This window comes from Vespa mandarinia, chromosome 1 (assembly GCF_050613455.1).
Source record: "Vespa mandarinia isolate Hongniang chromosome 1, ASM5061345v1, whole genome shotgun sequence".
NCBI lineage: Eukaryota > Metazoa > Arthropoda > Insecta > Hymenoptera > Vespidae > Vespa > Vespa mandarinia.
Genome location: NC_140810.1, coordinates 11,838,982 through 11,862,036, shown reverse-complemented (window position 1 = coordinate 11,862,036; position 23,055 = coordinate 11,838,982). Strand labels below are relative to the sequence as shown.

Genomic DNA, 23,055 nt, shown 5'->3' with positions numbered 1-23,055 from the left:
AGTTCGAAAAAGACTTTAATTAGATTGTATCGATAAACATGAAAAAAGCAAAAAATGTTGTTTCTGACAAATTATGTAATCATGATCGTTTAAGATTCGATAGTTTTCTGTAAACTATGTTAGTAAGCAGATACAGGAAGAGAACGACTACTATCGTGATATATTTGAAACGACGTCATCTATACGGATCAGTAATTCCATATTTAAAACCGGGTGACCTTCGTAAGTAAGAGAGACTGAGATGAAAAGAAGAACGAGTTGTGATGTTTTATTCTTCTTTTTATTTTCGTTCAATCGTTGTCGTCACGTATCTTGCAAGTAAGAAAGTTCCATACGGAAGTCTATTTCTATGAAATAAGAAAATCTATATTTTGTTAATTAGAGAATTATGAATTTTTCGAAGGAAAAAAAATTATAAGATAAATCAAAATTAATTTTATTGCTTTGATATTGTGTGTTATATACGTTAACAAAAATTGAATCGTAGATACTTACATTTTTTGCAATCATAGCCGGGTTTTTAAAGATTTAATGTACATTCGACGAATCGCATTAAAACTTCCAATAAACCGCAACGACGTCACACAGATAAATAGCTTATTAGTCATTAATAGCTAAAGTCAGACGAAGCCAGCGTATTTTGTGACTTTTATTGTGGTGGAATTTCTACTGACAAATAATATTATTTATATCGTAGTTCATACGATGGAAAGGTTGTAAAATATTTATTACTTCCGGCTTTTCTTTTTTTCCAGATTCGTGTACACACATTAGTTGGTACTTATTATCTTTAACAATTTTAATAGAGAAATTTCATTTAACGAAAAATTCTCGAATGATAAAATAACGGGTTAATCGAAAAGATAGCTCAATTAATTAATGAATCAGATTTTCCTATTATAATTAATATGATGTCGTCATCAAAACATCGATGAACTTAAGCTTATCGATATTAGTCAATATATATAATGATGTAATAAATCTTGCATGATGAAACATGATTTAAACATTCACTTCCATTACCAGCAATTTTTACGTCGTTCTAATCTAATTAAACATTTTTTTACTACATCTAGTTAGACATTTTTAATACTCATTCCTTTAAGAACGATTGTAAATCATGTGATTCGATTTGGTCGAACAGAAATGATGACGTTTCAAAACCGGAATATTGATTTATATTCGATTGGTCTTTATCACAGTGTTATGAAGAATTTTATTAAAAATGTTTACCGTGCATATTAACATGTTGACTGCCATAGTACTTTTGAGGATTTCGGTGTAAAAAGCCAATTTAATTTAAACTAGTATATTAAACTACGAGATAACTCGTAGTTGGTAACTCGTAGGCAATAACGCAAACGAGTTATCTCGTTGTTGGCAATCAATGTATTATATTAATGATTTCATAGAGATTTAGACATTATTCTTTTCAAGCCTATTCAAGCTAGACCTTTTGTATAATATTGCATTTATAGTTAACCTATATACGTACGTAATAATGGAATAATAAATCTTTTTAAAAAGGGTCAAGAAAGATTGTAATGGTATCAAATTTCAGCATATATTACATTAAGAACTTGGAAATGTATAAATACATATTTCACTTTTTTCTTTTGAATATTCATGCATTTTGACGTATCGAAAGGCGTGTCTTGCTCGATCGCTTTAAAGATGTAATTTAATCGAAATGGAAAAAAATTAACAGTATAATGCGACTAATTACACACTAATTCATAAAATAACTGAATCCAGTATAATCAAATTGAATGGTATGTTAATCGGAGTTTCTTGGATATTTTAATGATTAATTCATGGTTTCTTGAATACATCGACGTATGTCTTTCAAATTCTTTTTATCACTGTTCGATATAGGATTAGTTACGGATTAATTATTGCTTTAAATATATATTCGGTTGTTTTGACTGTGACTATTATTTAATATACACCTGGGAATGATATCTAATTAACAAAGCGTTTTTTTTACTTTTGTGTATTTTTCTTTTTATATAGAAATAACGTGGATAAACTGAATAAAATAATTGAAACGCGATTAAGAAACCCGTAGTCAAAAAGTATTATATCTTTTTTAGATATTTCATTATATTTTTTAGATACATACAATGATTGCGTAATATAATTTAAGGAAAATACGTTAATAAAACAACAAGAGAAAAGAAAAAAGGAATATGCTTTCGGAAATATGACAAGAGTAATTAAGTAATAATAATTATTTTTAGATATAAGTTATCGATTTTAAATAACTCCAAACATGATATTTTCAAAGATTATTGCTATTTTAGGAAAAAATTATCGAGATAATAACGCGTACCTCGAAATTTTCGCTGACGATCAAACATGATGATATCCGTCTGATAAAGTGTTTATACCTGCTTGCTCGCTTTAATCATCTTTTCTTGGCTGATAAAATCAAAAATTGACACTGGCAATATACATCAAGATCGAAAACAATTGCGGGTGGAATTCGGTGAAAAAAGAAAGAGAAAAAAGATTTATCACAAATCTCGACTTTTTTTTTCTTGTCGCATCTTATTAAACACCCACATATCACGCATACCATCGTAAGAAATGCAAACGTTGCGAAATATTTAGAATTCAATGTTTTCAACAAAGTATTCGGCATCGCATTTCGCTGGATCTTCTTTCTTTCTTACAAACAGATATCGATAAGCTTGTTTTCGCTTTAACGTCTTATTTTCATTAGAAATAACGATTATTATCACTCAAAATCCTGACGTCTCTCTAACGTGCGAATTAGACAATCACGTACTCGTGTTTAATACTTCCGAGGATAAGACGCTATAAATGTCAACAACAAAGAATCGCTTGGCGCTTGGGGAGAAAAGAACTGTAGTTATTTTATCCTCCATGTATTATCCAGATTGAAATCCGTGTAAATTTCGATATTTACATTTCGTATCGATTATACAATTACGTCGAATATTTTTTACAAAAGAATATAGGGATGCTAATTGATAATATATATAGATTTTGAAAACTTGTTTAGTTTTATGAAGCATACGTGAGTTTCTATACACGACTTCAATCTAATAAAATCTTCGCGAACGTGTTAATATACACGTATACAGGATACAAAGTGAGAGGCGCGCATTTGCATGTACCGTTTCACCTCCATTGCGGCCTTGAACGGTAATGCGCGAAAACGTCGTGGGAGATGATTTTTAGCACGATTCTCTCTTTTTATTTCTTCTTCTTCTTTCTTATCTTCTTCCTCTCAAAGTTTTTTTTTCTCGAAAAAAAAACAGATCTCTCTCTCTCTCTCTCTCTCTCTCTCTTTTTCTCTTTTTCTCTCTATTTCTCTCTTTATTCATAGAAAAAGGAAGAAAAGAGAATCTGTTATGTATTTGTCGCAAAAAAAGACTTCCATTCTGATTCTTTGTTTTGTTCTTGTTTCTTCAAGCGAGCTCATATCTCTTATTCTGAGCACGTTTGTAAGTGAGCTTCCTTTTTTGCATATAAGCCCGATGTCGTCTTGAGAGTATCCCTGTCTCTTCTCTTCTACAATATCGAACTCTGTTATTAACGTAACGTCAGATTTCGATGACTCAGAAAAAAATATGTACTTATGGATATATATTAAATATCGCGTACTTTATACAGAAGGTGTTTTGTATGCAGAAACGTTAATTGTACCATTGGCCAAAAAACATTCTACGTACTATTAAACAAGATTGTTACTCTATCTTTCTTTCTTTCCTTTTTTGTTTTTCTTTTCTATGCACCCGCACACGCGCACACTTACACATACGTATTCTTTCTGATTATATTTTTTTGAAACATCTAAGAAAAACTTCAACATATAAGCGCTTATTTGGAAACGTGTATGAGACTATTCATTATCCTTTGTACTAAGTCAATCTTTTTCGTCGTACATTAATTTTGATAATTCTATCGGTAATTTTATTTTTTCGTACAAAGTTAACAAGGGCGAGGAAACTTCTTATTTTCCTCGACGATTTTTTCATTGACGTCTCGAATTGATAATAACAAAAATATCCGATGATGATAAAGATTTCAAAATTATTTCTCTGTAGACCATTATTGAAAATTGTTTTTTTTTTCTTTGACTAATCTACGTTGAAGTAGTAGTCAATAGTATTTTCTTATCGTTTCTTAATTTTTATGGATTTGAGAAGAATGATTTTTAGAAAATTATTTATGTGTACAAACGATTAGTTGATCAGTTTTCATTGGTTCATTTAAAAATATTGTGATGATTTTTTTTTTTTGAATTTTGATAAAATGCAACCTTCTCATGTGTTGTAAATAGCATTAATTATTTTTTTTTTACATTGGAACTAACAATTAAGGAATTATATACAACGGACTCTGCGTGTCATGTTATTTGCTATGACTTTGTCTATAATGGATTCATTTCGAAGAGTACGTATGAATGTGGTATTGATAATGATCGAGAATTAATTTGTATAATCGTTAAGAGAATTATGTACAAGGTATAACAACATTGTAATATTATGATATCTCACATGTAATCGTTTCAATGCATAGAAATATTAGTGATTGTACTATAATATGAAAAGAATATTAATTTTATATGGAATATAGTAAGAAAAATAATTTCTCTCGTGATAAACTGAAAACAGAAAACGTTTTCAGGTGCAACAAAAAAGACTTGTGCGATTCGTTATCACAACTGCGACTAATCAATACGTTTTGTTTAATTTTCGCAACAACGTAATCGAAATAAAACAACATTATGTCTTTTAATCTGCCAACTTCGTATATTCCTTATCATGATTGTCGTATTGCTGGTCTCTTGAAGGGGAATCAACTCCGTCACAATTTGAGACAGACAGATCAATAAAATTGGAATGGGATAAAATTTTCATGGTTGACGAAATTGCTACTTTTTTTTATATTCCTATAGATAATTATGAGAGAGTATGTGTTATCGTTGACGCAAATCGTTATTAATGATATAAAACAATAATCATGGTTTATACCGTTTTATGTATAATAATATTTTGTATTTGGATAATGAATGATGAATTATTTGATTTATAAAACTTATATGATAAATAATGTCTTTACGATAAACTTATATGATAAATAATGTCACATACAGTATATGAATATGTAATATAAATATAGTAATAGATATACGTATTTATGATAAATATATTCGTATTAAATGTTCTATTTTGTACGTTAACAAACGATAAGAATGTTATCGTAGTTGGTTGATTACACTCGAGCAGAAAAAATAAAAGTGTAACTCGTATCTACGTATAAACGCAGTCTTTTAATTACAAAGAATGAATTTTCATGAACTCAAAAATATTATAGTTAATATTTTAGTATATAAGAATAATATTATAGTATATAACAATTCGTTCATTGTACGACGATTCACAACGAGCGATAAAATTGCGACGAGGAGAGTAGATTGAAATTTAAAGTTAGGTGCAAAACGTCACGTTCGTGATGTTTTTATCGCTTCGATTTGGCTCGTACTTGACTCGAGCAGTAAGTGGGAAGCATAGGTTGGACAGTGAGCGCGAACGAGTACGGCTTCAGTTTGCGCCGAGTCCTCAACATGGTAGCTGTGCTCTTTTGATGCGTTCTTGCAATAGAAAGGAGCCTTTTCCTTTTTATTACTTACTAAGCGTGTCTTTACTCCGCGTTTTCATGTTTTCGGATTTCTCTTTATCATCAATGTACAGAAGAGGAACAAGAACCGATTAAGATAATAAAGTAGCAGATTCAGTGATTTATAAAGAAATAATTAAACAGTGTATACAGTGTATAAAGTTATTTCTACAATTTCTTCTTTCATCACCATACTGCCACGACCAAACGTTATTTTCAGTCCAGGTAACCATGAACGACATTTTAGTTTTTCTCCTTGTCTTTCCCATTTTCTCTCTCTCTCTCTCTCTCTCTCTCTCTCTCTCTCTCTCTCTCTCTATCTCTCTATCTCTCTTTCTCTCTTTTTCTCTCTTTTTCTCTCTTTCTCTCTCTTTCTCTCTTTCTTATATCCTTAATATACTTTTATTTACATTTGGCCAACATTGCTATAGACATAATAATAAAATATTTACTTAATTTATCTCTTTTCTTTTTTACTTTGTTCTCTTTCTCTTTTCTCCTTCTACCTGATATGACCCTGACGACGATTCGGCTTAACCTTTACGCCAAATTTACGATGATTCTTTTTTATTGCTATTTATTCTGACAAATTCGAAAAGGTGAAGAACTCGAGTGAAGTCAATTACAATGAGGCCGTCCTGTCGTCTTTAACTCTCGGTTAGAGGCCTCTTGCACGTATCTTAACGGAAATTTACTTCGCACCGCCTACTTTCGAAACAAGATACAGATCTATCGCTCGTCGATCACGAAATTTATCATATCCGAGCGTTCATTATATGCAATATTAAAAAATTATCAGGCTGACTTTGGATCACTTATCGTTACCTTATTTTTTCCTTATAAGGTAATTACAGAGAATTTAATGAAGTTATATTTTTAATATCTAATTCTTCTATAATTTTAGATTTGTTATAATTAAATTTTTCTTTTAATTACAAAAACTTCTATTTTTTTTTAGAAAAATTAGAAAGGATATTCGATTTACAAGTAATAAATAAATAGAAAAAATAAAATTAATAGAAAATTATATATTGAAGATAATATAAATTGTGAAAAATTAAAAATTTCCTCGTAAGGTATTTTTAAACTTGGCAAACTCGTATGGTAAAAATTGAAAGTAATAATTAATCGAAAACTTAAATTTCGGATATTCTCATACATTACATTTGAATTGATGTAAATTATGACCTTTCAATATTTCGCCTCTCTACACAACATACGTGATGTACTCTTTTATTTTTTCTCTCCTTTGCTGATGTTTCCTGAACTTCGTTGATGTAAGAAAACGATAAATATGTACTTTAATTAATTGCTTTAGCAGAAAAGCGTTTGAAGGAAAAACAAACGATAAGAAAACCTTATTATTTTCTTCATACATTTTCTTGTCGATGATTTTTCTGTTGAATTTACAAGTCATCGCTAGGAATACCCATACAAATTACCGGTGCTGGACTTATGGTATTGACGTAACGGCATAACATATTTCTGTCGTTTATCTTCTTCGATCTGAATCATCGATGGTCTTTTTATAAGAAGCGTTATGCCTTTCTTTCAAATTCATTGATTATTTAATATGCCGTTATACGAATCAGAAAAGTTTTCAGTTAACTTTCAAATGTATCCTCCCATAAGACAATTATGAGTGATCAACAATCGTGTTGATAAACACATATAGAAGTTATTATTTGTCACGTCGTTCCTACATTTAATTTATTCACGATTCGTATACATAAATTCAGACGTATATTAGATGTTTTGATGGTCATGCTATAAGATAAATAAATGAAGATAGTTCGTTAAAGTCCGCGAATATTTATTGATCACATTCTAACGATCATCATTTTATTACTGTAACAATTTTGAATTTTAATCATAATGCAAAAATTTTCTAAATTAGAAATTATATTCTTTGGAAGATGTTTTTCTAGAAAGCATACGAGTCATGGACTAACTCTTTCGAAGAAGTTGAGTCACCAATTCATTAACAAGTCATTACTATTATTAAAATCGAAAAACGGAAAGTTGCCTACTTCCAATATCTACTAATAAGCACTACTAATAAGTAGTATACCTACTAATAAGCACTTTTCAATAGTTGGATTTTTACAAAAAAAGAAAGAAAAAGAGAGATAAGCTCCTCCTATTACAGTTAAATAATTTCGAAAAAGTAACTTACGTATATTTTTTCTCACAGTATGATGATAAAGAGACAATGCCGATCTTAAGAGTGAGTTTGGTAAATTTAACAGGATTACTCTATACTTAGTAACACGGACGTAAAAGGCTATTCACTATTTCGTAATTCCTGCACGAACGAGGCATGCGATAGCGGTATCATGTCATATAGGTCACTAGTGAGATAAATAACTTAACACTATAGGAATATTTCGTGAGAGTGAATTAAAAATGTGAAAAAGAGGTTCTATTGTTGTCATATTGTTTAGAGAGAAAAAAGACAGAAACAGAGAGAGAGAGAGAGAGAGAGAGAGAGAGAGAGAGAGAGAGAGAGAGAGAAGAGAGAGAAAAGGGTAGAACATGAAAGAAACGAATATGTATAAAAAAAGGTGCTGCATACGACTCATTCGTATTAATTATATAAAATAATTATTGTATGTAATTGATACAAATAGTTTGCAAGGGATAGTTCGATTTTATCATTTTTCAATAGTTACTTGCTTATGTTACTTACTCATTGAAAAAATAAAAAAGGAAGAAAAAAATATAAAAATAAATAGAATAAAGTAAATGCATGATCACTTTCGCTTTTTTGTTCTTCTAAATACATCGTAATAATATGTTTGATAGAAACTTCAACGAAGTTACTTATTATCTGTTCTCGTGATAAAAGAGTCGATGAGATTACGTTTGCGGAAGTTTTAAGAACCTTGCGAATGGTAGATATCTTTCGATATACGATATTCAATCTGTACTCTAAACTTTTCTATAAATCTTTACTTTGATCATCATTAAGACACCGAATGTGTTTTGCAAGTTGTGAAATCGAGTAGGAAAAGCTGACGATTATTTTTACGTTTCCATGACGGCCATATCGTGTCAGGAATAGCGTATTTGATATATTACATTGTATTCTTCTCACTTTAACTTTGATCCTCCGAAGGTCGACACTGATAATGATGTATAAATTAAGGCGGTGTCCGACATGACGAGTTACTACTTTTAGACTTATCAAGATAACTATCCCCACTTTCGATATCGCTTAGATCTTTTCGTTAGCAAAGATAAATACTTAACAGTGTTCTCAATCTTTCTTCACATACTAGATTCTAATTAAAACACTGGTGGTCTTTAGATAAACGATTCTATTTGAACGTAAATTAAAATTATTCTCCTTTCTTCATTCATTGAGTTTGCGATAAATAAAATTCTAATTTATTTTTTTATAGTAGAAGGAAATATGGTCTTCTCTTATATAGGGATATCTAAAAAAAGTAATCTGGTATTAGATCTTAAAGAAAAATGTAATTAACGCAAATGGTAGCGTAAGTAATAGATAGAAAATGCAACGTAATACATGAATCTTACAATGTCAGAGTTTTATCGTTGGCTATACAGCAATATTATGTCAAGGGTCAAAAGGTTAATACAAAAACGATGTTGTTTTCTTTGAAACGTCGTGGTTTTCTTAAGGTTTCGTTGCGGTTTGATTATAATCTAAACTTTTAAATCTATGATAGAATTGAAAGAAAAATTAGAAAATCTTATCGTGTCGGTCGATGAATCATAAAATCGATCCAAAAATCGAAACTTGGAAATGGAAAAAAAAGAAAGAGAAAAAAACGAGCGTTGTTCGCTCTTTTACATACACAACTATAACTACATGTATTCATAACGTAGAATGCGATAATCCTTTATGATATCAATAGCATACATCTTTAACAGTTTCAACGATCATTAGATATTTACACGTTTCTCTCTTTTTTTTTCTTTTTCAAGGAAAAAAGAGTTAGATCGATAAACTTGAAAGTATACGAATGGAACATTGTGAACGTTGCTTTATGTTATTAGCGTGCACGCCGAATTCGTTGCATGGCAATGTAGTGCAATTATCTTCGCACGCACGGTGGATTTGTTTAAGCAGTGATATTCTTAGATTTCAATGTATCGCTTTATATCTTATACTATTCTCTCTATTTCTTTTGCCTGTTATGCAAAATATGAAATGAATAGAATACTATAAAAGAGATATGTGTAAAATAAAATAAGAACTATGTAGAAATTATTTTTGATGATTATGTGATTTAACTCAATACGTTTAAAAAATTCACGATTTATCTTTTGAGTTCGTCATATGTTTTTTAAATGAAATGATCGAAGTTACGGCTCTTCTTCGCATATAAAGTTTCTAAGGTTCTTTGCTTTTCTTACATCGCCGGCAGCTGCTCTTTGACGTTAAGGTGCGAAAGGAGGTGAAGGTTGGTAGCGTGTCACGCGTACAGTAACCGTGTAACACTTGCACTGTTGTCGTTCATGCAACGAGTATGAGAGTTCTCGTTTGAAAAGTACTACCAGGGAAATCGACGAACGATACGACGTATAAAAGACACGCACGTCTATATTATAAATATAGTGATAATACCCGGCATAGAGTCATGTGACTATCGTCGGTCGCTCAATAAAATATAAAACAAAGAAGGTAAAGGAAAAGGAAGAAAGAAAGAAACAAAAATAGCATAAGTATGACACGATCGAATCTTTGTAGATACTACAGTGGTCGAATATTAACTATAACTCTACTGTTGTAAGCTATAAAGCGTAAGTATTTTTCAGTTTTCCTTACACGTCAATGTCTAACGAGTATATAACACGATCAGCAATTTAACATAATCGGATGCTTAATTTTAAAAGAGAGTTACAGTAAATAGAAAATTGATTGATTTTTCGATAAAATTATTATCAAATCATTTACTAGTCTAATTTGTAATTAGGAGTTTCCAAGTAAGTAAGTTGATCGATCTCCTTTCTCATTTGTCGTTTAGGATTTATAAACGTCTAATTATTATATCTCAAGAGAGACGAAGAGACGTAGATACACGGATAATATAAAATAACGTTGTTCGATTTATGAAAATCAATCGTACCATCAGATCATACCATTTTGAAAATTACTTTTCTATTTCCGTAAAAGCTATTTGCGTACGAGTCTAAGCGCTCTCGCTTCTCACGATGTCACGTTTCTATCGTTCGACACGTGAGTCGTAATGTGAACGAACGGATCTTCTTGAGAATATGAAACATTGAGTAGAACGTCTCGTAAGTTTTTTAATTCAATATCTTGAGCGAAGTATAAGTATATCTTTGTTCTTTTGTCTTTGATTTCATAAAAGAAATACTCATTACATCTAATTTCGACAAGCTGTTATAAATATACATTGTTATTAAGCGATAAATTTTTTTTTATCAACATATTAATCAGGAAAATATGTCGATCAATAATCTGACGATTATATAACAATGATAAGGGGAATTTGCGTTTATTTTAGCTTTTTACAAATATAAATGGAAATATATGGTTTTTGTACGATGTATTCGTCAAACTGTTTGTTTTCTAATATTTCCAATTCGCTAAATTACACTGGAAATTTCATACATATTCCTTATATCATTTTAACTGTTTTTTAAATTTTGTTTATTATTTTAACTGTCCCTGTAAATATTAAAGCAATTAATATTTTATTTTACCCAAAGTACTTTGAAATGCTTGCTGTTAGGTTCCAACGAATGCTTATTGCTGCGAAATTTGAAATATAAACATTCGTGGTAGCCCAAGGCTTGAGCGAGTTCCGAGCTAAGTCGTAACACTCTCCCTTGAACCATCAACTGGACCAGTACACAGAATCCGTCGTCATACGAGTTCATAAGAAAATTCATTCCTGTTGGAACTAACGATTTTGAAATTATTATTAAATACAAAATATGGACATATATGTGATGAACAAGGCTATAAATGATCTTTTTTTAACTATTATTGATTGTTTTAAGATTTAAGAATCTTACAACGTATATATTATTGTCCAAGTTAGTCAAAATGTAGTAGAACTGTAAAATTTAATTTAGTCTTCAATTATTTACTATATATTTATATTATACTTTTGACTAAATACTTGCTATTGTTTTATTATTTATAAACAATTTAATTATTACTTGTATATTTCCCATTTTAGTTATCTTAGTAAACAATTTCTAAATGATCATGATATTTGAGGTAATTCGCTAACATACGTAGCATATTTAGGATGTTGTATGAGCAAGTCGGATTATTTTACCGATAAAGCGTTACAGCTATATACGTCGAGGTGGTGACCATTAGTTTACATTAACGTCATGAATGCGTGAGCTATTTCTATAACGGTATAGAATGGTATAGAAGCGTAGAAAATAACCGGACTTCGAAGATTTCTTATATGATCATAAGGTTCACCATGAATAAAAGAATCTTGCTTTTTTGAAATAATAACAAATAAAATACTAATGAAATTTTTGATGAATAATCATAAAAAAGTTACATAAATGTCCAAATAAGTATTAGTGCAAATCGAATAGTATTAAGTCGGAACATCTAAAATCAAAAATAAGAGTACAAACGTTACGACGTGACAATTTCTAATTTTTTCTCTGGTCGATGCTTTAATATATACGAGGAAATTTTATTTATACCTTACGCATGTAAGTACGTATATGATCCAGGAAACTCCAGTTTTCTTAAAGTATATTATTTTACAATTTTTTTACGCAAATCATATTGACATAGCATCTCGGAAGAATCTAATCAAACTAAGATATCTGAAAAAAGAATTTTGAAATAAATAACAAGAAACGAAGCGGTAAAAGTGCGAACTGCTATAACCCTGCCAACCATTCGAATGTAAAGCAACTTCCTTCTTTTTTTCAAGTCATGCTATTATTTACAATTTAAACGAGTCATCAAATATACCAGTTATCTGTAAATTAAAGAAATCGTAAATTGTATTTTAATAGCGAATAAATGCTGAATAAACAAAAATAAAAAAAATGCAATTTAAAGATTCTCAATATTATCAATTATCTCTTGATATCAGATTGAAGATCTCTAATGATGACGTTCGGTAGAGAACAAGAATTAAATTGACGAGAAAATATAATCTTTCGTTTATTCACTCGAATACCTGCGCTAGTCAATTAACTATTCCGTTCATACCAAGGAGGATCATTGACCGGTTTGAGCTACCTCGACTGAAATAACGGATCAAAGAGATGAGAGAAATAATGTCCATCTGAGACGACTCGCTTTACCACTAACGATAAGAGCACGTTTTCACTGATACGCACGGATATCAGTAATATCTCGCGCGCGGAACTTGCTCGACACTCATGGAACTCTTACGTAATAAACTACGACGACCTTTTGTCAATGATTAAAGTCTTCCCGCAATTTCGTTAGATCGATATTTTTGTGAAATTTTATAAAGAAATGTAAAAGGAAACAAATCATAATATTCAAGTCAATTTATTATCAAATACATCGGCTAGCTCACTAAGAATATTTGAATACGTTAAATAAAACAATTGGAAGAGTATTCGCACATACATACGTACGCATTGATTAAATAAAAAGCCTGATATCATATCTAGTCGGTTTCACCTTGAACGCTATTTGCCATGAAATGTGCATGCTCTTAGAAAAGATCTATCGAATATTAAAAAGAAAAAATAACGATAAAGCGTAAATAAGACGTATGGCTTCTTGCAATTATTAATTGAAAAAATATGTTTTCCATTTACTGAGCTGGAGCGTTTGAGGATTAGTTATGTGACACGTGTTGAATCTAGTATCTCGTTGAAATGGTATACATGTCACCAGTCTCGCGCGTTCTCTGTCTTTTCGTTTTCTGCAATCGCAAAAATACTAATTGATTTTCTTCGAGTATTATATACTCGACTCTCCTCTTTCGCGTTGCGATTTCGAAAGTAACTGCATTATTTTTGCTCTCGCTATCATTTCGCCAGTCATTCTGCAAACGTGTAAGAAGAATAGTTTTATGACAGATGAACACGTGCCGACTTGGGGACTTTACTCGTTCAAACTCGTTCTCGTGGAACTTGATAAAGATTTGAAAATACGCCTTATCTTTATGGTTTCTGTACCGTGTGAGAGAATCGCGAGTCTACCTTATTCGCAAAATAGCGTAATGCTTATTTTATTTCAATTATATTATCTTATATATACACACATGGTTGCGCGTGCGTCACTTCACTTCGCGGTCCGTAAAGAACCAAGCAATACAGTGATCTAGTGGTTTTCGATATACTGAGTCATGGATATCATCAATGGTATTATTTGTTTCTATTTATATGAGTAATGTGGATCTTCGTAGATATTCGTTAAACATTCGTGAATTTTTTTTATATAATAGCATATTAAAAGTTTCTTGGGTATTTACATTTAATTTAAAACTTTTATAAAAGGCATTTACTATCACAAATAATAATTCCATCTATCATAAACCTGTCAGTGTATGAGTCTAATTTTTCATCGTGAAATATGCACGATTACCAGTAGTGAAAATTTGATTACTTATCAAATCGAAGGCTGATAAAATAGGAAACGATTAATATCGATTGTGACTTTAATAACGACAAGACGACCTGCATTGACTCTACATTGAACGGCATATTAGTTCGTGTTCAGCCTACTTTGTATTAATCGACAACTATATATAGACTTTCATACCATAAAAGCATTGCGTGCCCTTCATATACTACGTATTATTCAAGTTCTATCTGCCATTGTATTATGTCGCTTGAATTATTTCATATGTCTATCAAGTCGTACGAGTCATCGTTAATAATAGGTTTATCATTTTATTGCAAATTATACGCTATAAAAGTTATATATATATATAGGAACTAATAATAATAGTAATCATTCTCTTATCGAACTGTTTAATTTCAAGCTTCTATTATCAAGAAGACAACATAATTAACTAAATATCTTTTTTTTCCATGTTTTAGTGATGTCTTTGGAGGATTCACGGCGTTCTCAACGACCGTACAGGTACGGTATGGTCCTTTTATGCGTCGGAGCTCTGATCAATTGGCTAGGACTCGCTGAAAATTATGTTGAACCAGTTCGATATGTTGGAGTCGCTTGCATAGTAGCAGGGGCACTTTTGATTTGTGCAGCGATGTGTTGCTGGTTACATGCGCCGCCAACTCGGACTACTACGCACGCGCAACACGCGAATCATCCGATTACGGCCCAGGTAATTTATTATTATTATGTGCGCAAAACTTTAATACTCGTTCTACTTTTAAGATAAATAATTTATGTAATCCATTCCGTGTCTTCTGAATGTCGCGAATATCGGTTAGTATTTGAAAAGAAGAATAATGTTCTATTATAGCTTCTTTCGATAATCAGTAAAAGATATCGATCTACATAGAAATGGACGTTATATATTTCCTTTTGAGTCAGATTTTATCGATAGAAAATTTATTCTCGTGGAATGGTAGGTAAGTGATAGATAAGACGAGTAGCAACTCGTAATTAAAATGAGTCATCGATGGTGTTTCATGTTGTATCGTCTTGTTCGACATGCTCGAACGCTTTTGAAGATTGAAAAATCTTAAGATCAATTCAGGTCATTCTCTCATTATTGAGACGCAAGGAGCAACGTACATTATTCTAAGAAGTTAAGAGAAATAATTTGTATAGATTATCGTAAGAAATTAAAAGAAATAAATTTGCTACTTTGTATTTATTTCTACTTGCTGCAAGTAGAAATTCAAGAACTACTTTTAAAATCATTTTTCGATTCTTTCCGATGCTTGTCTGTTTATGTAAAAAAACTTTTCACGATAAGAAAAGAAACGTTAATTCGAATCTTAAACGATATATAATCTTTCATTGCGATGACAAGACTCAAAGTTATCAGTCGGCTGGCTTTATCTAACTCCTTTTTTTACAAGTAATTGGGAAAATCCTATCTTTGGTTCTTTATGAATTCAACTCTGTTGATTTTTGTTTAACGATAGTCTTCGTCATTTATAATATCCTATCTCGTAATCCAAGGTAAAACAGAAAAAAAATAGAAGGAAAAATTACACGACTTTTTTATCGAATATAATCTAAAAGACAAAAGTTTCACGTAAAGTGCAACTCATTTCAGGTTTTTCCCTTTCTAAACGTTCTACGATTTCTATTTTACGTTCATCGCGAACTCTTAATACAAGAGAAGGAAAAAACAGGAAGAATCTAACTATGAGATAGTCGACGTAGACAACGAAAGGAGGTCGTCTACTAGAACCGTCGTTAGGGACGGTTACTACTTTAGGGATATTCACCCGGAAGTATATATCTATAAAGCTATATTTTTATCGTTCGCCGTTCTTATAGATATGCCTGCCTACCTTTCTGTTCCCTGTGCAATAAAACTGATATAAATTTTATTTGCGGATGGTAAACAAAAAAAGAAAGATTATATAGAATACCTTTTTTTGCACATTCTAGCGATTCATATTCTAATTCACTATTTGGAGAGAAAAAAACGAAAGATTTGGAAAAGTGAAAAATTTGTAGTCATAGTTGACGCATCGCGAGATTTAAGTCGTTCACCCTGTATTTCTACTTAAAAGCGATTATGCAATTTTCTCCGAAGCTTTCATTATAGCTGCAAATAACCGGTCTATTCTGGTCGTTTGTGTCTCATGCGTCACCCTATACATATCTTGTCCGCCCTTTCGCGGCTTATATTCAGGCGGCTATAAAGTTTATAAAGAATACTTAACTCAGGTACGTAGATAGATATCTATAGACGACCTACGGACAAATATAAAGCGGCAGATACTTCCGGGTGAATATCCTGACGCTATTGAGTAACAGAAAATCGTCAAGTATCATTGGTAGTTATATGTCGTGCACTGAACCATACTAGTTGTTTTTTTTTTAATTCAATAGTCGAACGTCCGTAGTCTTGAAAATTCTATCTATAAAAAAATTTATATTATCTTTTTATATACACGTGATTGCGTTAAAATACAAAAAAAAAACGAGAGAAAGAAAAAAGTTCAATAAATTCTGTTAGATTAGAGATTCGTTTTATTGATGGTATTGATGGAATTCATTCGTTTTTACAGATTGACGATCCGATCCACGTGATCTCGATCGACGAACCATCCAGTGGTGCGAGACAAAAGCCACCGGACTACGAGGCTGTAACCGATGCGCCACCTAGTTATGATGATGCAATCAAATTGAATCCTGGTCATTTGATTAGGCTAAGCACGAGTAGTACGACAGCCTTATCAACAGAACATACGATACCAGGAACCGTTGAACTGGTTCCCGGTGAAACAGTGCGAACACCGCCACCACCATATGCGAGGTAATTTTTCTTAAATATCACTTTTGTTGTAAGTTGAAACTGAAATTAGGATTCATTTATCAAAGATCTTTTACTAAATATAAAATTGAGACATTTGTAATTGTTGCACTCGTCGATTCGTTTCTTAGTTTTTATGTACAAGTATGTTTTTTATCTTGTATCATCAACATTGTTTGTTTATTACAGGTGAAAGGTTTGGGGCAATCTATGGTGATTACGAAAAACAAGGTCTGCGGCACGCTGCAGCTTAGAAAAAGAGACTACCAGGAAGAAGTACAACAAGAGTCTTTTAAAATTCTTCATTATGTGAATGAAGAAGACACGTTGTACATAATTGTCAATTTCTGCGAAAACTACTACGAAGGTGATTTTTTGAAAGAGATCAGCGATTCGCATGAAAATAAATAAAAATTATGATCCTGTCGAGAAGAGACAAAATGAGATAATGAAAACAAAATGCAGAGTTTGATCTTTGCGGACTGATGTACCTACAAATGTATGACTTACTTTTGATGCGTCGTCGATCATGCGATCTGTCATTATGAATGTGACAGAACCCAAATTCGAATTTTTTTTCTTTTCTTTTAAAGAGCGATTTAAATAAACAATGGAGATTATACGACTGGAAAAATTCTAACTATTTGTTCACAATACAACTGCCAATTTGTGATAATTATGAATTACGCCTGAATATCTACGAATGATTCTATGAAATTAGTATGCCGGAATTTGTTTCTAGTTATATCGTTGTATATAGTTAAGTATTAATATATATATATATATATATATATATATATATATATATATATATATTATTATCATAAATGTGCAATGTACATTGCAGGAAATGAAACGTCATGGTCGTCTCTCTTAACTCGAAATTTATGCATATGTGTCTGAGACCAGTAATTATAAATTATTTCATTTCGTTCGAAGATCCATGTTGCTTTGTTCCTAAGAATGAAGAACGTTGATTAACGATGCTGCTTATATTCATTATTTTAATTGAAAAGAAATAATAGACTGCAGCGCGAATAATTTTATAAACTTTTTGATACTGATCACATTCACAACAAACTAAGTTTTATGTACTTTCAAATATTGTATATTTGTTTATGGTAGCGAATCTTAAAATTTGATTTTTCAGTTTTGCGTTAAGAAGACGATTCATAAATTTAGTAATAATGTTCCTATTCGTTTGAATGATGAAACGTTTTTTAAGATCTTTTATGCGATTTTAGATCTTTTTGATCCCATTATTGGAAGCAGATAAGTAAAAATTATTCGCACGCTTATTATTTGTGACAGTTGTAAAAACATCACGTGTGTTGAGTATCACTTTATCGTCTCTGTAAGATAAAGTCTTTTTTTATAACGGAAATATAAATAAAAAGAGTAAACTTTTATATATATGGTTGTTGGTATTTCGATTACCCTTATTTGCATCGCATCCTGATTTATATTAATTTTTACCATCAAGAACATTTTGATATTTGATAATAGAAAGTACAATCAACCTATATTCATGTAGTTTATAACGAATAAGTATCGCTTACTATTTCCAAAATAGAATCGTGAATGCATACGCAGATAATTCATCGATAAATACCCTTTATTCAATCGGAGTAACATTTATACTTACTTAAAGCATGTTATTGAACTAATATATCAGTAGAAATTCATCAACGGCAACAATAGTAATCGTAATAATGAAGAGAACGTAACGACAGTAATAATGAGATGATAATCTTAATGACAATGACAAAGAGTTAATAATAATAATAATTATTATAGGTACAATCATAAAATCGTTATATTCTGACAACGCAAAGACGAGAGGTAACAGTAGGTAACAATTTTCATAGGAGGATTTTTTTCTAATTATTTGTTTTTATGCTTTTCCATTTCTTTTTACGGTGAGCTAAAAGCAGGTCGACTATGATGATAAAATTATAATATTAACGATAACGAAAAACCAACAAATTTTTGCTCACATATCTATTTTCATTTGTTCTTATCCTCTTTTTAAATATCCTTTAGTTTAAATATATTCTTCCGATGTCTATTCGCATCTTCGATATACTATCGACAAATAGTTAAGAATTCGAACTTTGAAAATTTTTATATTTGTAACTGATGTCAAAGGAGGGATCGAAGATTTTGTCACCTACCGTTGCTCGTGAATTCTCAATATTTACAGATGCTCTTTGCGTGTTTAGCAATAAAACGAACATGAATGTATAATAACAAAGAAGAACGTGAACAAATTAACCGAACATTAACAATCTATGCCAATATATATGTATATCACCGCGATGGTACACAGTTGATTTTTATGGAGAAAATTCGAATGCGATGCATCCTAAAATTATTGCACGTATGAACAATCTAGTTGGATCAAATCACATTTTAATCTAATGCAATCGATGGCCGATCGGCGTTTTTAGAACCTTGTGTATTTTTGAATCGCTCATATATTTTATAAATTCGATAATACACCTTGTTTAAGATTGACATCCGTCTAATCACGTTGGCTACGTATGGACCATAACAGATCTCGCATTCTTCTCAACTTGTCGTTGTTCGTATCTTTCTCGCTATAGCGATTCTTGAAGAACGTCCTTATAATAACCGTATTACTCTGTAATTATGTACAGCATATGGACATGAATTTTCTCTTTTGCAATTCCTCCTCTCGTAAAGTCGTAGACATTATAAATGTATTTTTTGGTATATTCGTAGTGATATACTATCGACAGTAGCAAGAGTAGTAGTTGCAATAATGACGATTGGAGTAGCACTAGAAATGTTTTTGGTGGTAATAACGATGACTATAATATTAATAATATTAATTAGCAATAAGTTAGTCGCCAATAATAATCATTTATAAGTAGTCTTTGACTTATCTGAAGCAGCGTTAGCGGCATCTTGTATATATTGGCTCCTGTGATAATTTTAATGCTAATTAATTATGTAATAACAGTTATACAATAGTAATATTAATGAGATCTGATATACATCTAAGCTAGTCCCTTTTTTACATGCCTTAAAGAGGTAACCACAACATATTGAATAATATAAATGTTTTTTCTTTCGTGTATTTACAAAGTGCTAAAGTAATTATCATCGATGATTTTAAGAATTACGCGACACTAATTTTCGTATGTACAAAAGATATCGCTGTATGCGAAATTAGACATCTTTAGTCTTTATAATCAATTTGTTTTGACACCTGACATGTTTCATTGAATACGATCGAGATGTTTAATGAAATTGTTTATTATTTTTTCAAATATTCTCGAACGATTTTGAACGAATTTGTTTACCTGACTCGAATCATTATGTGTAAGAGAAAGAATTTTTTAACCCTTTAATTAATTTTAAGATAATTCCCAGGTTGGTCGATAATGCGAAGTTCCTCTTTACAGTGTACACGAATTTTACCTGTAGATGGGTAAAATTGATTGAGCATTATCGTTAATCACTTTATCAAAGACGTTCGAGCGACACTGTACTCGATCGTTGAACTTTAGGGATGGTCTCAGATGGGTGTCGGCAGGACCGTGAAATCTTGTAGAGCAGTTTTCACTGTTTCGTAGATCGGTCGATTGGTTTCGTCGGCACAATAGCCGTCGGCGGTGCACAGAGTTTGCAGTTTTGTCAAATAACTATCAAAATTCTCATGGCCCATTTTCTCTTGCGGTCCACCTGGGGCGTTGGGTATTCGTACGTGTTCCAGCAACGTTATCATGTTATCGCGTAACGACTGATAGTACTCCGTCAGGTTATTGTTTCGTGTAGCTATCGCCGTTGTTTCCTAAAAAGAAAAATGAGATATCTGCATAATTAATGATCGATAATATAGAAAATGATAATGTAGATGACATGTAAGAAATTCTCGATAATTTAATTAAGATAAAGTTAAAACTTTCTTGTCAACAGAAGGTAAAGTACAAAGATTATCGACCGAGGATACGAACACTAACCTTCTCGCCCTGCTTCAATTGATTCTCCATGGCGGTGATGTCGGAACGCAGGCGCAGTACTTGCGACTCAACTCGAGCGTTCTCCCTTTGGAGTTCTGTGATTTCAGCCTCCAGTGTATAGAGGTCCTCGCCCTGGGCACTCGTGGACCCACCACCGCTCGTGTTACCCTGACCCGCGCCCACCGCACCCCCGTGAGCCGGACCACCGGCGTCCACCCCTATAGTTAGCAGAGACACGGACCGGTTCATCAAACTATCTCTCAAAATGATTACTTTTTACGGTTTCCAGCAGTTTCTTTGCATTTACGAGTATTTCATAAATTAGAAGTATTTTAATGCTTCTAAATGTGATATTTTAAGTAATTGTTAAAAATTAGATTATACAAAGAATCTGACTATTGGAAACAGTAAAATTCAAAGTCTTTGATCATTGTCAATTAAGATCTCATATATATTTCTTGTGGAAGACTTTCTACGTATTCATATAAAAGCACTTCGGCGTTTGCTCAGAGGAAAGTCAATATCGAAATGCACTAAAACTTTACAAACGTGGTATTGTAGCGAATATGTGGGATATGCTGTGAGGACCAATTTGGAGCCGCCAATTAAGCGGCATGGTTATAGGTGTAATGCTTAGGTGCGCAGGTTTCTGTTACGCCGATTACTTATTTCATTGCTATAAACCTAATTTACTGTGATAAGAATCTTTGATCTTTCGAACACACTATCGTAATATACATCAAGTAACAGACGCACTAACCTGACTGAAGTGCTGCAGGAGTGAATGAGTTAGGATAACGAGGTATATTTCATAGGACAGCGTGAGGTGCCATCATACCAGATAGTAGAAGAAATAGGAGATACCGAGTGCTGGTTGTCAATATTTACAATTTTTCATTACAATACAGACCTTCCCAAGATAAATTTTATTTTTTTATTTTTATATAAAAATGCAGATATATATGCTCTTATTACTAATACCAACACTCGGACATCGTCTCGTAAAAGTAAAATTACTGGTGTGTGGATTTTGTATATAACACCGAAAACACATAGAAAACATGTGGCGAGTACGTCAGTTCCTTACCTTCAAAAGTAAACGTTCTCCTCAAAGCTCAATGACAGGAAAGGAGCTGATCGTGATCCCAGAATAAATCAGAATATATTATTTTTCATCATAATGATATACCGCTTACTTTGTTTTTATATTTTTTTCTTGCATATTATATAGGAGAGGTAATAACGCGAGACTAATACCGAAAAACAGGTGAGGACAGATGAGTGAAGATAATGTTATTTATTTCGGTTTAGGTATTTTATCGGCTGAATTATTATAAGTTGCTACTTTCTAACGTCACCATATATAAATTTTGATAGTGAATTCAGGTTTAAACACATCTGAATCATAGTGACGTGAGAAACGAGTTAACGTAATGCAACATCGTACATAAAAAATTTAAAGAAAAGTGAACGAAAAATATGTAAGGAGACAGAAAGACGAAAAAGGAAAAGGAAAGGGTTTACCATCGTTGGTATGACAGCACATCATTGCATGGAGAATAGAGCGTGGCATAGCACAGGACTGAGTATAAGGTCTGATACGCACAAGTTTACAAATAAAAATTTGCAATATCGCATATTTCGATACTTCACTCATCCAGATACGAGTCATTTCTAATTTATGATAATATGATATTAATTAATCAATAAGACAACAAACATATTTGGTCCAATAAAATAATTTAAATAAAGTAATCTCGCCTGGATGAGAATCATCGAAAGCATGAAAGAGTATGCAAAGTTATTTTGACACTTTCTAATGCCTCTTCTACGCTAATTTCATTTTCCATCACGTATCAAAACGCATATTTCATTTATAATTATGATAACTGCGTGCGAGAAGGCCGAGTCAAATTTGTCTCGAAAAAACCCTCAATTGTTCGCAGTTAAAAATTTCATAAGCTGGATATCATACTCTGCCCACGCGCGGTATATCTTGTCCTCCATTTTTTACTCTTCCATCAATAATTTGACAG

The 23,055-nt window shown here is 31.7% G+C and overlaps 2 protein-coding genes across 8 annotated transcripts in view; one reads left to right on the top strand and one right to left on the bottom strand.

Annotated features, from left to right (window-relative positions):
• Positions 1-5,543: 5,543 nt before the first annotated feature.
• LOC118445758 (uncharacterized) lies at positions 5,544-17,833 on the top strand. 3 transcript variants are annotated; one of them, XM_035875580.2, is made up of 4 exons: positions 5,544-5,877; positions 14,662-14,912; positions 16,786-17,033; positions 17,220-17,822. In XM_035875580.2, the coding sequence occupies exons 2-4, from the start codon at positions 14,664-14,666 to the stop codon at positions 17,221-17,223; spliced, it is 501 nt and encodes a 166-aa protein (XP_035731473.1). In that variant the 5' UTR covers positions 5,544-5,877; positions 14,662-14,663; the 3' UTR covers positions 17,224-17,822. The 3 variants fall into 3 exon arrangements, with proteins under 3 accessions (XP_035731473.1, XP_035731472.1, XP_085519248.1); XM_035875579.2 differs by lacking the exon at positions 5,544-5,877 and adding an exon at positions 13,950-13,980 and having other exon boundaries at positions 17,220-17,833; XM_085663122.1 differs by lacking the exons at positions 5,544-5,877; positions 17,220-17,822 and adding an exon at positions 13,950-13,980 and having other exon boundaries at positions 16,786-17,037.
• Positions 17,834-17,967: 134 nt separating this feature from the next.
• The window catches only part of LOC118445754 (uncharacterized), a 242,922-nt gene continuing 237,834 nt past the window's right edge, over positions 17,968-23,055 (bottom strand). For all 5 annotated transcript variants that reach the window (XM_085663066.1, XM_085663071.1, XM_085663068.1 and 2 more), the window contains 2 exons: positions 21,020-21,237; positions 17,968-20,850 (listed from right to left, as the gene is read on the bottom strand). In XM_085663066.1, the coding sequence (XP_085519192.1) occupies positions 20,575-20,850; positions 21,020-21,237 (494 nt within the window). In that variant the 3' untranslated portion in view covers positions 17,968-20,574. The remainder of the gene's footprint in view (positions 20,851-21,019; positions 21,238-23,055) is intronic.

Excerpts from the sequence above, each read along its gene's own strand:
- LOC118445758 (XM_035875579.2), top strand. Across the intron at positions 14,913-16,785 it reads ATCATCCGATTACGGCCCAG|ATTGACGATCCGATCCACGT; the intron begins GTAATTTATTAT and ends TCGTTTTTACAG.